This window comes from Buteo buteo, chromosome 26, assembly GCF_964188355.1.
Source record: "Buteo buteo chromosome 26, bButBut1.hap1.1, whole genome shotgun sequence".
In the NCBI taxonomy this organism is placed as follows: Eukaryota; Metazoa; Chordata; class Aves; order Accipitriformes; family Accipitridae; genus Buteo; species Buteo buteo.
Genome location: NC_134196.1, coordinates 13690083 through 13704463, shown reverse-complemented (window position 1 = coordinate 13704463; position 14381 = coordinate 13690083). Strand labels below are relative to the sequence as shown.

The window sequence follows — 14381 nt, the reverse complement described above, 5'->3', positions numbered from 1 at the left end:
TGTTCCAGCTAAGTGGTGACCTTGGTGTGAGCCATGGAGCCCTGGCAGTCTGGAGCTGTTCTGGGCAGGCAGAGAGGCACCCAGGGAAAACTTTACAGGCAAAATAAAACTATATTCAGTGTTAGGCAGGTGGCAAATGAAAGTCTGCAGCATTGCGGTTTTTGAGCTTTGGTACCTGGGCTCCATCTCAGACACCATTAAATGCCTTTTCTTCATTTGTCAAAAGACACACGTTGTAATGCAGTAAGTTGAACCTCGATTTTTCTTGTATATACCTATTTTTTTTTTTCTTCCCTTCTGTTGTCCCGTTCCTTATTATGGACACATTTGGCCACTGTCAAATTGAATGATTTTTTGCATACTTGGTTGGCTGACTCTTTTTTTCCTAATTTGCTGATACAGTCAACTGTGCCAGTAAAGCAATTATGCAAAATTGTGTATAAAGGTTTAATGATACAAAACAGTGTTCATCACAAATCTAATTGTGATTCTTACCATCCTTCCATAAACTAAAGGTTTTGAGATGTTTGAATTAGGATCTCTGTGGTTAATATCTATTTTGTTAAAAAATACATTTAGTTTAGCAGATAAGAGAACATTTAATGTACATGCCACTGTTAACTTTGGAAGGAAGCAATAAACAAAAATAGTGACTTGGAGGTGTTCAGATAATGGTTTATATGCTTTCAGGTGGTGATTATGAGAAGTCTGCTTTATTACATGTCTCATTAGGTTATGCTGTTATCTGTTTTACATTACAAATGATAACTATATGGTTGATTGTGCACTGAGTCTAACACAACACAAAGATAAAAATGTAAAGATGGACATAGTAACAAAGCAGAATGATGTGTCTGCATACTGAAAACAAAGAGAAAGTGGGTTAAAAGAGAATTGACAGGTACAGTGTACAGAGGTTTGGTGTCTGGTTTCCACTCAGATAACTAACCTGGTTCAGCAAAAGAGCAGTAAAGCAATACTTGGTAATGCTTTCATTAAAGCCGAAAATCCCATTGGCTTTTCTTGGTCCAAATAGAGCATTGAGAAACATTTCAAAACTGATATTTCTCCTTCATGTTGCATTGATATTTTCTGATTGCTGCCCTGCTGCTTTCCTCAGAACCCTGGCTGGGGTTTAATCCTATCACAGAAAGTATTAGTGTGTCAGATACTGTTTATTAGGATGGACGTTTAGTAGAGTCTTGTTTGTATCAGGTCATTATGTGCTGCAGGTAGAGACCTTCTGCCACAGCCACTAGAGACGAAGCACACACTGCTTCCATCAGACAGTATATGAGGAGGGAGAAGGAAAAGTGACTCTCCTTTCTATCCCTTTCTTGGTTAACAGTTCTCAGCTGTATGTCATCTTTGCACTAGGGAAGCATTAAGGTCTGTAAGGACAGGGAGTAGTGAGTAACCTGGCGGTGCTTTCTGCTGTCTCCTTAATCAGGGGCACACTTGAGTGCTGAATTATGAAGGTGAGTTCTGTTCACTGGGGTGCTCCACGTAGTCAGATGTGGGAGCTGTTTTATACTGAACACAGCAGTCTGTGGCTTGTATAAACAGCTTTAATTTACTGCTTTCTGAAAACAGAGGCCTGAAGCAGTCATGGAGGTTTCAGGAATGTTAATTGTTTGTGTACATGAATGAGCTTATAAATGGTTGTTTTTGCAGTCTTCCATAGCCCATCGAGGGTAACTGTGTCACTGCCAGAGAAAAGGAAAAGAGAACGATTATTATTTTTTTTTTCTCCACAGTCTACTAATACTTTCAGGGCTTGATATAATGTGCCTTTAACAAACCGTGAACTTCTCTCCTACTGAGCCACTGCTTCCTGCCTACATTCACTGTAGGCAGAGAACCATTATACTAATCCACTCTCCCATCGTATCTCTAGCAAACACATGTAAGTGTTTTCTTTGAATATTTATTTTGATGCAAGGAGTGTTAAGTCTTTTATTTGGCAACAAAAACAAGTAGGAGATTGTGACTTCTCAACTTTGTCACCTTAATTGTGGAAGTTCTGGTTTTCAGCTACAACATGTTTTGACGAACGAATGACAGTCACATTTGGCTTTAAGTGAATAATCCTGCCACCTCACAACAACCTTAGAATAGTTCACCTCTGCAGGTAGGATAGCTTTAAAAGGTAGGTGCTGAAATGATCAGTCTTTCGCTTTGTTTTTTAACAGGTACGGTTATATGCAAGGCCTGATGCAATCCGAAGAGGATCGGGGGACTATGCTCTAAATATTACAAGGAGACTCATTGAATTTTATGAAGATTATTTTAAAGTGCCGTATTCCCTGCCAAAATTAGGTAAGATTTCCCCTAGAACATGAAGTTCATCCAGCGATGGGATATTAAATCAGCTTTATTTAAAGGAAATTTAAGACTAGGATGTACTAGACTTCAAGGTAAGGAATGTTTGGGTTAGTTTAGAAGGATCAAGAAGTAAGGAATTTTTCATTTCTTCCTTGCAGAGGAAGGACAGCCAAATTATCCCCTGTTCAGCCTTGCGCTGAAAGGAGCAGGAAGCAGACAGTACTTAAATTTGTTAGGCAATGGGAAGAGAACTTGAGGCCTTTCACTGACAAGTGGGTTGGTTTTTTTTTTTGATGCTGTTTATTTTGATAGTGGCTCATTAGGTAGCTACTGGGAGATGTTTGTTCTGTGATATTTGTGTCTTGATGCCTCAGCCTTAGATGGGGAACAGAATTGAAAATATTTGTGGAAACTGGGAACCTGTCACAGTGCAAGGCTGTATTTTTTTTTTTTTAATCCTGGCTTATGTGGTTTATTAATGACGATTAGTACATATGCTTAATTGTATTGTTGCTTATTGAAAGAACTGCTGTGAACTTGTTTTGCTGCTCAAGTGACCTAAATGTAAAAGCTGTCAATTTCTATTATTTTTTAAATAGTTTCTTCTCATCCTCCCTTTCACCAAAATCAATTGTTCTCCTACACACTTGGAATACTTTACACCATATTATTATACCCTCCCTCCTTTGGAGCATGATTGATCAAGATCCAGAAAAGCCTATTGCTCAGCAGCAGGAAGAGAGCTTGTATTTGGTCAGAAATGTTAGAGTTGGAACCATAGGTGATCGATCCTCCCAGGAACTCGGGGTCTATTTCATTAAATCCCTTGCCTGCTGAGTAGCTTTATCAGTCTTACAGCTAACGGTGTAGGAGATAGATAAAGTAATTGATGTTGCTAGATGAGGGTGTTGCATGAATTTTTTATAAGAATGTTATGGCATTTGTTTCTTGTTGTCTTTAAATGATGGGTTACAGGCAGTGTTCTGGAGAAATATGCAGATGGGTTAAAAATGGCATGTGCATCAGACTTTCTGTGTATCCTTTCATACCTGGCTTCTAGTATGTAATGGTGATTTCATAAAGGAAGTTATAGACTTAGAGGTGCCAAAAATTTAGAAGGAAAAAAGTAATCACTGTCACCTGATACACTGCTGACACTGCTGCAAGGTATTTTGTACTTCATTAAGGTTTTAAGAAAAAATCAGAATGTTTTTTGTGGGACGTTTGAGGAGTTTTTAATTTGATTTATAAATGAACTGTGAAATGTCTTCAAGTGGGAGTAAAAATTGAGGATTGTAGTTTAAAAAGCTTTATGGTGAATTCAAATATAGTTGTTTTAAAAAATGAAAAATTTTGTTTCATGTATTTTCCAGCTCTAACAAGAGTGAACTTAAAGAAATGTAATTATTTTGGTTGAAAACACAATTTATGTTTTCAAAATAATTCTGTTGTTGAAATACTGACCAGTTTACTGTGCAGGTGCTGTATCAGCTACTGAGCAATACGTCGTTAGTGTCAGTGCTGTATGCTTGGGGGGGTGTGTGGGGACAAGGGACCTGCAACCTGTTGCGAAGCAATTCCGTCCTCTGTGTGCTCATCCATTCAAACTCTCTGTATGGTAGGAATATCTGAGGGCATTTCGGCTCTTCAGACATGTTGCTCTATCGGAGGGACCTGTGTTCATTTGTTCATTTACGTCATTGAGGTCTATTTCCAAGGATCCTTGGCATTTGAAACTACTCCTCCTCATCTGAGTTTGTAATAAATCAGCTAGTGTTCTCTATAGGAAGCACTTTCTCCTCATGCTCTTGGCTACTTGACTGATTTTGACCAAGCTTTTTTACTGTTCTTAGATGGAGTCGGGTGTCTGTGGTTGCTGTTGCCAGTTGTGGGCTCCTCTGACTTCTTGGCAGCCTCTGTTACTATTGGGAACTGTGGGGAATCTAAGGCAACCTTTTTGTCACCCAATGACTAAGATTTTTTTTAGGTCTTATATGGCCTGTACTGACTTCTGAATGCACTGGAACTGTAGATTTGTTTCCAATTGATGTGAATTCTAGTAATGAATGTGAATTGGGGATTTTTCTCATTTGAATAACCAATTTCCACAGTTTAAAGTTCTACTTAGCTTGTAGATACATGCTTTTTTTTCCCACATCATACTCTGAACTGGAAGGTGCTTGTGTAGGGTTTTAAACTAATAATTTTTGTATGACTTTCATTTCTGAAAAATAAGTCAGGCCTTTAAAAAAACTGCAATTTTTTCCAGGACTATAATATCATTATAAACACTAGTTAAAATGAGGGGTGGATAAAGCATTGGGTTTTATTTAATTCTAAAAAAATATGCAGTAGGATTTTTAACTGTGTTTCTATGGCTGGTGAATATAAAATGTATTAATGTATTTGTATCACATATTTATTTTTAATCCAGTTTGCAATACACAAAAAAATTTCTTTGTATGCACAGAGCTTTTTCTCATGAGGATCTTTGAGACTGGAATAGTTTCCCTATGGGCAAGGATTAGGTAAGCAAGCACTTTTTACATGTGGACAGTTGTGACTCTTAAGTTGCGAATGATTTGGGGTGGAGGGGCTGACTGCCTTTGCCAACCAAGACTCAAGGGCCACCCAGTGAGGTTAGCAGGAAATAGGTGCTAGAGAATACAACAGAGAACACAAAAAGGTCACTGTTACTGCAACAGGTGGTAGATTTGTGAAACTCCTTGTCAAAAGAGATTGTAGGTGCAAAAAGATTATATGGGTCCAAAGAGAGACATGAACAGGTACTTGGAGAGGTGCTCTATGGGACGAAATCCCATGGTTTGGAAAGAGGAGCTAGGAAACACTCAAGAGAGTGCTATTTATACTTCCCTCGTCTTAGTCTTTCCTGAATATCTGCTTGTGGCTGCTGTTGGCAAGGACAATACTGAGCTAGGCAGTCTTTTTGTCTGAGCTGGCAAGGTTATCTGTATGTTCATAGTCTTCCAGTTTCCCAAGTGTTTCTACTAAAGGGCCACAGAATATCTTTTCCAGAATACTTCATGTACTGGAACTGGTAAACTTTATAAGGCTCCAGTTATGAAAGACTGGCAAAACTTCATGTGTGGTGCATAAACGAGCCACTTGCATGAAGATTTTTGGGTTTATGGGCCTTGGTTTTCCTCCCCTTATCAGCATTGCAGTGTTAGTGGGATGCATTTACTGCTTCTCTGAAAACTCATTTTACAACTCAATTTATTTTATTCTGAGTACTGTATTTGGACACCCATGTATTTAGCGTAACCACTATGGGTTGTGTAAAGGAACTTGGGTGTCTCGAGGGTTAGACACACAGTGCCTAACTCAAGAGCGCTTTGCTTGGATTCATGCAATTTTAGGCACTCAACTGGCATGTCTAAATTAGCAAGCTGGTTGCCCTAGGTTCCTTATTCATCAGTGGAGAGGAGATCTTCCTGGGGATAGTTTGAATCTTATATGGGCAGAGTCTCCTGCTGGAGCTGCCTAGGTAAGAGAAAAAAATGTTTTATTAACCTCTGAGCTTAATTTAAGTGTCATTGGTACCATTAAACTTTCACAATATGCAGACCTGGGAAGGAGACGTTTAGCGATGGAGAGCTGTGAATAGGGTTGGCAAGAACTTGGGCATCTCAGAAAGCTTTTAATTCCCCATTGAAAGTGTCCTGAAAGGTGGAAATCTGAACAGCTGAAGAATCCACTTTGGGACATGGCTGCATATGTTACAGAAAGGCTGGGTGAAAGTAAATCTCCTTGCTGTTTTGTCTTGAGGTCAGTGGATATGAATCAGTATTTAATCTGGAAGTACTGCAATTTGTGTGAGCACTATAATGTTAAAATATACCTTTAACAATCCCCCCCTTCCCCCCACCCGGCTTTAGGAAGTCTCTTTTTCTGTAGATTTGCTATACAGCAAACTTTGGAGTTACATCTGATATGTTTTATGTTTTGTTGTTTTTTTTTTTCTTATAGGTATGTTCAAAGTACTAATTACCTGGTTCATGCAGAAATGGTATAGTCTTGTTTTCATTATGCAACATAAAACGCTTTAAAGTTGTGAATGCAAAGTCTCAGGAAATGATTTTCCAAAGGATTTAGTGAATGTGCTGCACAATGGAAGACAAGACTGGACCATTAACATTTGCTCTTTGAGTATTTTTGGAGAACAGGATTCAGTTTTTAAAGTGTGTCACAGAAGAATTTAAACTCTTTCTTATGATGTAAAAATAGCTCAGCCATGTAAAGAAAAAGTTGAACAGGGAACTGGTCTGATTTTTAAAGGAAGCTCATATACCTCTGCTCCATTCCCTGGTTGTTGACAGTGAATATTTTGGTGATAGAGACTGCTGCTGCCTGCTGCTGTGTGAGGCATTGCAGGTCCAGAATAAAAGTGTTGGGATGCTGTTGTAGGATGGCCAAGTGACTTGCTGTGAGCACTAGTGATTAACTGTTCATTTTGTTTTAATTGCTTTACTATTGGCTTGATGCTTTGACATGTTCCTAAGCTGTTCGTTGCAATATTGCCTTCTGCCCTGCTTGATCTTCTGTCACCTTCATCAGCACTCTTTCTGCTGCTACTGCTTTCTTACTTCCCTTCGTTTGTCCTTCCTCTTGTCTCTGCTGCTCCTTCTAGGATGAACCTCCATGTTGTTGCCTGTATTCTCTGCTTTAGTTTTGCTAAAAGTTTCGCAACTCCTACCCTCATACTTTGTCTTTCTCCATAGCAAGGTGACCTCTTCCCCTCACCTGTCCAACTCTGACCTGGAATTGCTTTATTACACCAAGCAAGATAGTTCATTTTCCCTTCTCCATCTATAAAACAAAAGCAATAATTAATACCTTTTTGGTCTTGTTTTTACAGTAGTTGAAAATAATCATCAGTTTGGTTGCCTCTTAATTAAGAGGTTGCCAACCTGAAAATTTAAGACATGCTGATCTGATCTGACCTGACCTGCAGCATGGCAAGACCTGTAGAATTTTGTAGCGTTCTTATGACATCGTAGCTGTAGTGTCTGTCTGAACTGTTCACGGTCTTTCTGAAAGGTGTCTGCTCTCTTCCACTGAGAGAGAATCCATCATAAACCTGTAGGAGAGAGGGAAAGGAATGTTGGACTCTCTTAAGTCTGAATGAGTTGTTAGTTGTACGCTCTTCTGAATTGGGAAGAAGGAAGCGTAGGAAGGGAGATGCCCTGGAAGTGGGATGTATGACTTCTGGAATGAGGAAGGCCAGGAGACGAAGGCACTAAGGACTATGTGCCTAAACATAATTAACTGGTACTGTTTAAGATGCCTTGGGGTATCCTAAAGACCCTTAGCTGCTGCTCCTGCTGGCCTCCAGATGAGATCCTGTCGGGCCATGGCTGGTCCATACCTGACAGCTCCACATGGATTCTTTTAATAACGTTGAGCAGCTCAGTTGGGGCTATCACCAATGTTTAGGCAGTAGAACTGAAACCTACTATTTTCTTTGACCAGGTAGTTGAAACAAGCATAATGCCTCTGCACACAGAGGAGTATTTGTTGATACAGAGCATTCGTACACAGAATGAACTATGTCACTTTTACCCTGACCTTTGAAGCCTCTGTTTTGAGGTTGGCTTTTTTTTCTTTTTAAATTTCTAAGCTGTGAGCAGTTCAAAACAGCAACTGGTTAGGGCTCCAGAGGCAAAAATTCCAGCTCTGGCCATAGGAAAAAGCGATGTTTTTTTTTCTCAGAACAATGCTTTGAAATATGAAAAGGAACTGTGAGTTACTAAACTGAAACAAACTGTGTAGGAAATCAGTCCATAGTATGATGTTAAGAAAGAAGGGAAAAAATAATCTTCACTTAGGACTTCCTCTTACTGTATTGCTCTAAACTATTTTAAATGGTAAGCCAATTAATTCCAGTAATTAGTATAATACAGCTCATAGTGGGCATTGTAACTGGTTTTGGAAGTTTGTTAAGGGGAACCTGATCTCTCTCTGTTGACTTGGTGCGACAAGTCTGATATTGTTTGCAGGAGACGGGAAAAGTTACATATAGGAGTAAAGCAGCTTTATATAGAATAAAGATGAATGGGCCCTGGTGGAAATAATCCTCTTCCAAGTGAAATGTTTTCTTTTCATTATGTAGCCATTTTCTTCCCCTCTTAATTGTGACATGAATATAATCCAAACATCTCAAACAAGGAAAGTGTTTGGATAGTAGCGCTATTGCCAGTAGTAGTTCAGTCAGCCCATAGTAAAAGGAAGGTGACAAAATCCGACAGCATCCCCACTGGCTACTCAGCTAAATCAGCTTGGCTTTTAAATGGATAATTACAAAAAAAAAACCAACCCCAAAACAAGAGGGTGATGCTGCTGTTATGAGAGTGTAACAGGATGTGGGATAGTAGGAGACTTCATGGAAATGTCAGGGCTTTTTTTGAGCCATGAGAATCCTTCATCTGAATGTAAATACATTTTTTTCTCAGCTGCTCTTCAGTAAGTCATTTGAGCAGTTAGTACCTGTAGAAGTGGGTGTAGAAGTGGGTGCACTGAATTTTAGCAGTGTCTACTTTAAGTTCTTTACCTTGTGAGAAACACAGATGCCTTCAGAAAATGATGCATTTTATTGTAAGTTAGGAGAAATAAATCTTCCCTGCAGAGGCACCAGTGGCAGTGTCTCTGTTGACTACAGAGAGTGGAAACTAATCTGGCTAGTTTAGAATTGATCTCTGATTTTTAGATGGCTAAAAGATCAGATGAATCCTTCTGTAGGATTTATAAAATAGGGTAAGATCTTTGACAGACAGAAACTTGGCAGAAATACAGGAATCACCAGGAACCTGTGAACTTTTACCTGGTACGCGATGGTTAAATGCCTAAAAGTGCATGAATCCAAAACACTTTTTAGATAGCCGTGGCTAAAGTAGTTTTCATTATAGCTCCTTTCACTCTGAGCAGAGCTCTCATCCCTGATTGTCTTCTCCAGGGCTGCTAGTGATTGTCTTTGTTAGCTTAATCATACTGTTCTTGACTAGAAATGTTCACTTATGAATATCAGATTTTTGAAAGGTAGTACTGATTTCTGCTGCAAAATCATATTGTTGGAACCAGAATCCTCTTGACCATGTCCAGCTTTTGAAATTTTTTTTTTTTTTTGGAGAGGCTACTGAAGATTTTTAATAATCTGTTAGATCTGACAGTTGAGAGGGTTCATCAGAGGCTTTGACCAGCAGCTGAAAGCTTTTATGCTAGCAACTATAGCTTTGTCTTAAACAAGCATATGTAGAAAAAAAGCTTAGGCCTTGCCCCCACAATGAATTTCATATTTGTATAGGCATTGGGAGCTGTAGTTTTTATTATGGGATAGGGGCTAGATGTCATTAGGATATTGGGAGAGTTACTTTCTGTGCGTGGAACGGCACTGTGAAAGTTAGCCTGTGGAGATCAGAGCTGCATGGCGGAAAAACAAATATAGAAGGGTTTGGAAGAGAAATGATATCACAGAGGATACTGTGATAGATTTAGGTGGCGTTCATGAAGACAGGTGTGCATGAATCCTTGGGCAGTGTGTAGGAAGATAGGATTGCTGTAGGATATGCTAAACTGGGAAATATTTCCTTTTAAAAATCGTACCTATAATATTTAGTTTTGATGGAAGTAGGTAATGTGCTTGATCTATATCAATTAACTGGAGGACTCAGGAGAAGGTAATGGCCTTTTCTCTCAGAACTGGGGTAGAAACCTGATACTCTCTACATCTGAAACAGTACAGAAGTGTTATACAACCTGCTCAAGAATATTGTCTTTGGATGGAAAGGGAAGTGACTGTTGTTGACCTAATGGAACTTGTAGTCCACATATGCAGTCTTCTGCAGTGAGTGGTGTTTAAACAGCACCTTCAAGATAGCTGTATATCCAAAGACAGCTAACAGAGTAACAGTAGCATGTTCCTAATGACACCATTAGAGTAAATATGAAAGTTTATTGAGGACTTACCTGACTTTCTGTAGTTTTGGGTGTATTGGGTTCATATTATTAATCATATGACAAATTTTAAATAAAGGTAATTTCAAATTCAGTTCATGAAGGTTCCAGTTTTCATTTAAACCTGCAGTTTCAAATGTGGGGAAAAAACAAGGATACTATGGTGGCTTCTGGTTTTTCTGTCTTAAATGTGAAGCAGAGGCTTTCCTGCCTGAAGAGTGAAGCTCAGTAATATCAAGGTATTGTGCTGATGAGGAAAAAAAACCAAAGTGGCAGATTAGAGTACTGTTCACATCAAACACCAACATAGTTAGCTCAGACTTTTTTTTTTTTTTATATGTGCAGTTTGAGTACAGGACAATTTTATTCTTTTCTAAGAATTTTTGTTGTGAATTGATTGAAACAGGTAGTTTTACATACTGGAGCAGCAGCAATATGTTTCAGTAGTATTTTCTTCTCCTTTGACATTGTGGTAAAGGTTTTTGGCCTCCTGCATTTCATTTGAAAAGTGAAGAAGACTCAATTTCAGGCCAGACTACCAGAAACAAGTTCAAATGAGTCTAACAGGAGCTATGAATGATTACAATGGACTCTTTCTTCCAGTCCTGTCGATAAACATGTGTTCTGTACTAGTTTTAGCTCTGCTTAGTGTTATGCTTGCTGAACCCTGTAGTTGCTGTGTTGGCTTTCCAACCTTGGAAGAGCTAATGTCATGACGAAGCCTATTCAGACTCTTATTTCAGAAGTAGGATTTTATTTGGCTTGGAACTCACAGAGCAACACCAGTATAGCCTATTTCCTTGGTCAAGGCAGGCTAGAAAGGCTTACAAGACTTTTCTCTTGCATCTTTCTCTCACTCCAGGCACTTAGAGCTGTTATGGTTTGCCTGGCTCCCTGCCTTCCTTCTCTTAGGGTAGGCCTGATGTTCAAAGAGTTGTTAGCTGAGTGTTTTAGGGTGCTTGGCTATAGTTTCAGAGCTAATCTGTAACTTCTACCACTTACTCAGAGTCTCTGAATGGCTGGAATGACAGCTTCCATGCAGAAAGACGACAAGATAAGACCAAGAGGAGATTTCAACAATACTTGCATTGTATTATTCCTTTTTTAGAGATAGCAGTTGTTTTCACAGCAATTTTGAAAACACTGCCATCATTTTTGTGCTCATTAGGACTTTTAAGAATGTGTGATTTTAATTATTTTTCATATCAGTATCATTGCTAAACTTAAATGAGAGTGGAAAACAAGTTTGTTGTGTTTTTTTTTTTTTTTTTTTGTTTGTTTGTTTCCTGCAGCACTGGAGAAGTGTTCCTGTTAACTCTCCATGTTTCCAGTTTTAGAAAGGATTGTGCTTCTTTGGGGTAGCTTGTTATGCTCTCCAGATGGTATTGTGACAAAGTTTGTTTTCCATTAAATGCTGATAATAACACAGGTTTCACTAGGCAAAACTAAGAAGAAAGCACTTTGTCCACTGACTCACTAAAACTGATTTGCATTTGCATTTGTTTATTTTCTTATGTTCATCTTGAATTATGCATATATATTTAAAATTTTTGACCTTATTGACACTTACTGTAACACCAAGATCAGAACAGCTCCTTAATTGTCCCTACCAAGAACATTCTTCTTCACTATGGATCTTTTGTGCCAGAAAGAAAATAGATGAGCAAAGTGTATACACACACGCACACACACACAAGTATCTATACAATTAATATTCTTATTTCCTAATAAATTTAAAACGTAAGAGTTATGCATTACGGGTGCAGTAAGATGTACAAAAAAGTAACCACTTACTGATGATGTCCTGAATATGAGAAATAGTTAAAGGTCTGTATGTAGATGTATAAAATGAGCTTTTACATCTTTCTTTGGTACTGTAAAAAAAACATAGATACAGACGTAAAGAAGATACATTTTCATATATCATCAAAGAGCATGAGGAGTTTCTTCCAAGAGATTATGACAGTGTCTTGAAAAAGATTATAGCACATTAAAGTGGGACTTAAATAGGACAGAGATTTGTGTTCATACAAAAGATGTGAAGAAGTGTATAACTACAGAGCTGAATAAACCTATTGCTGCTGCCCAGATTCTGCTGGCTTACTTATAAACCTTCCACCTGTACTAGGTAGTTTCTGTAAGCTACTGAAATTCAAAGGGATGTATGTGCTCACCTTTTATTGCTTTTGCTAAGGATATTGTAACTGAAAAGACATCCTAACACAATGAATTATGCTACGTTTGCAGCACCATGCCTGAAGCAACTTCATTTTTGCATTAAGGAAACCAATGATTTTCAGTGTAAAGATGAAAATATTAAGATGGCTGAACAACTTTCATTAAAACAAGTGAATTGTCACTGTACATTCCACTACCCCCCCCCCCCCCCCCCCCCCTTTGCTGGCAAGCTTCTTAAAATGGTATATGGACATTAAGAGAGTCACTTAATAAAAATGCTGTGGAGATCTCTGGCAGATACTGCTAAACTTGCTTTCCCTCTTCTCCCTTGCCGTGTATAAATTCTCCTTTTCTTTCCTTCTAATTTATTGAAATGCCATCTGCTTGTGTATTTAAAACGTAACAGTTCCAGATTCAGGATCAGTTCTGTGAAGACCGCGTTTTCCTTCGCTCTCTCTGATTCTTATCAGTAACGCTTCTAACAAAGCTGTCCTCATGAAGATATATATTTGTCATAGTGATAGCACACTTCAGAAAGTGTATTAAGCTAAACCAACTCCCACTGTTCAACTCAAAAATATGTTCCTTGTCATATGCTACTCCTCACTGAAATTAAACTCGGGCAATATTTTAGTCTAGAGAAATCAAGTCACTTTTTCTCCTGGCGTGCTCAGCCGTGGCATGGCTGAGCGTAGTTCTGCGGCTGTACGTTACTGGGCAGTTGAATCCCAAGTGGGTGGGAAGGAGAGGCAAGGGGAAAGACGCACAAAGTTGTGCAAAAGAACTTGGAAATGTATTCTGGAGACCCTTTTCACAAGTTTCTGCTGTCTCTCTGGGTGGCTTAGGTAAACCTTTAGAAACTGTTTCAGAATAGCCCCTGAGTTTGTGGCTTTGTAATGGATACCTCGGCTCTGCAACGACAGAGGACTTGTCAGTGGAGCTGATAGTGGCGAGAGCTCCTATATGTATTTTATTCAGCAGGGAGTTTGGTCTGTCACCAACACTATGACATTAGCTACAGATAGATTTCCTTTGAAAGTCATGATGTAAAAGCACAGGTATTTTTGACAGAACTTTAATTACACATGGCGATGTTTATGATGCGACTCCTAAAACAGTAACAGAAGTCAGTGGTTGAATTCCTCATATGAACTTATGTGAGATACTGCCATAGTTGTTATAGTACCTAAGTGTTTTATAATCACTACTGGCTGTTTACACATAATGTATTTTGCAAAAGGAGAAACACCACGGTTCTGTTGTCCTATTTAGAGGTGCAGCTGAAAGCCAAACAATACTGAGAGGTGAAGGCAGGCAGACGTTTTGCTGATCAGACCTGTATAAAATGTTCACTTGTCAATAAAATTTGAGTATGTATTGAAACAGAAGGCAGTTGGAACTTGCATCCTTTCGTAATTAAGTATTGCAGATTCAGTTTCTTGTGAAGGACATACAAGTGGCTCTAATGTTTCCTGCTTTAAAATTGGTCTTAGATTTGTTCTTCCTAGGGTGCTAATTCTCAGGTGTGGAAATATATAAAGCTTCACAAGACTGTCAGCTGTAACTTAGATACGTAGAGAAATGCATTATATGTCTTTTCACTGCTAATGTAAAATGATTTCCTAAGCATTGTTTCTCCATATTCTTCAAATGTTTTAAGTTTTGGTTCTGTCTTAAGGTAATCACAGACAATTGAATTTTATGAAGAAGCATGGTTGTTACTCAGTAACAAACAGATGCATTAAAAATGCAGTTTTATGCCGCATGCCATCTCTCCAGGTATTTCTGTAGAACCATACAACAGTTTCCAAGTGATTAAAAGGATCTGAACTGTACAAGCTATGATTGGTAACAGAATGATATAATGTAGCTCTTAATAAAACCTTCCAAAGATAAGAATGTTGTCA

The 14381-nt window shown here is 38.6% G+C and overlaps 1 protein-coding gene across 1 annotated transcript in view; it reads left to right on the top strand.

Moving 5' to 3' along the window:
• TRHDE (thyrotropin releasing hormone degrading enzyme) overlaps positions 1-14381 on the top strand; it is a 221826-nt gene that overhangs the window by 37109 nt on the left and 170336 nt on the right. The window contains exon 3 of the mRNA XM_075057976.1: positions 2193-2319. Within this exon, the coding sequence (XP_074914077.1) occupies positions 2193-2319 (127 nt within the window). The remainder of the gene's footprint in view (positions 1-2192; positions 2320-14381) is intronic.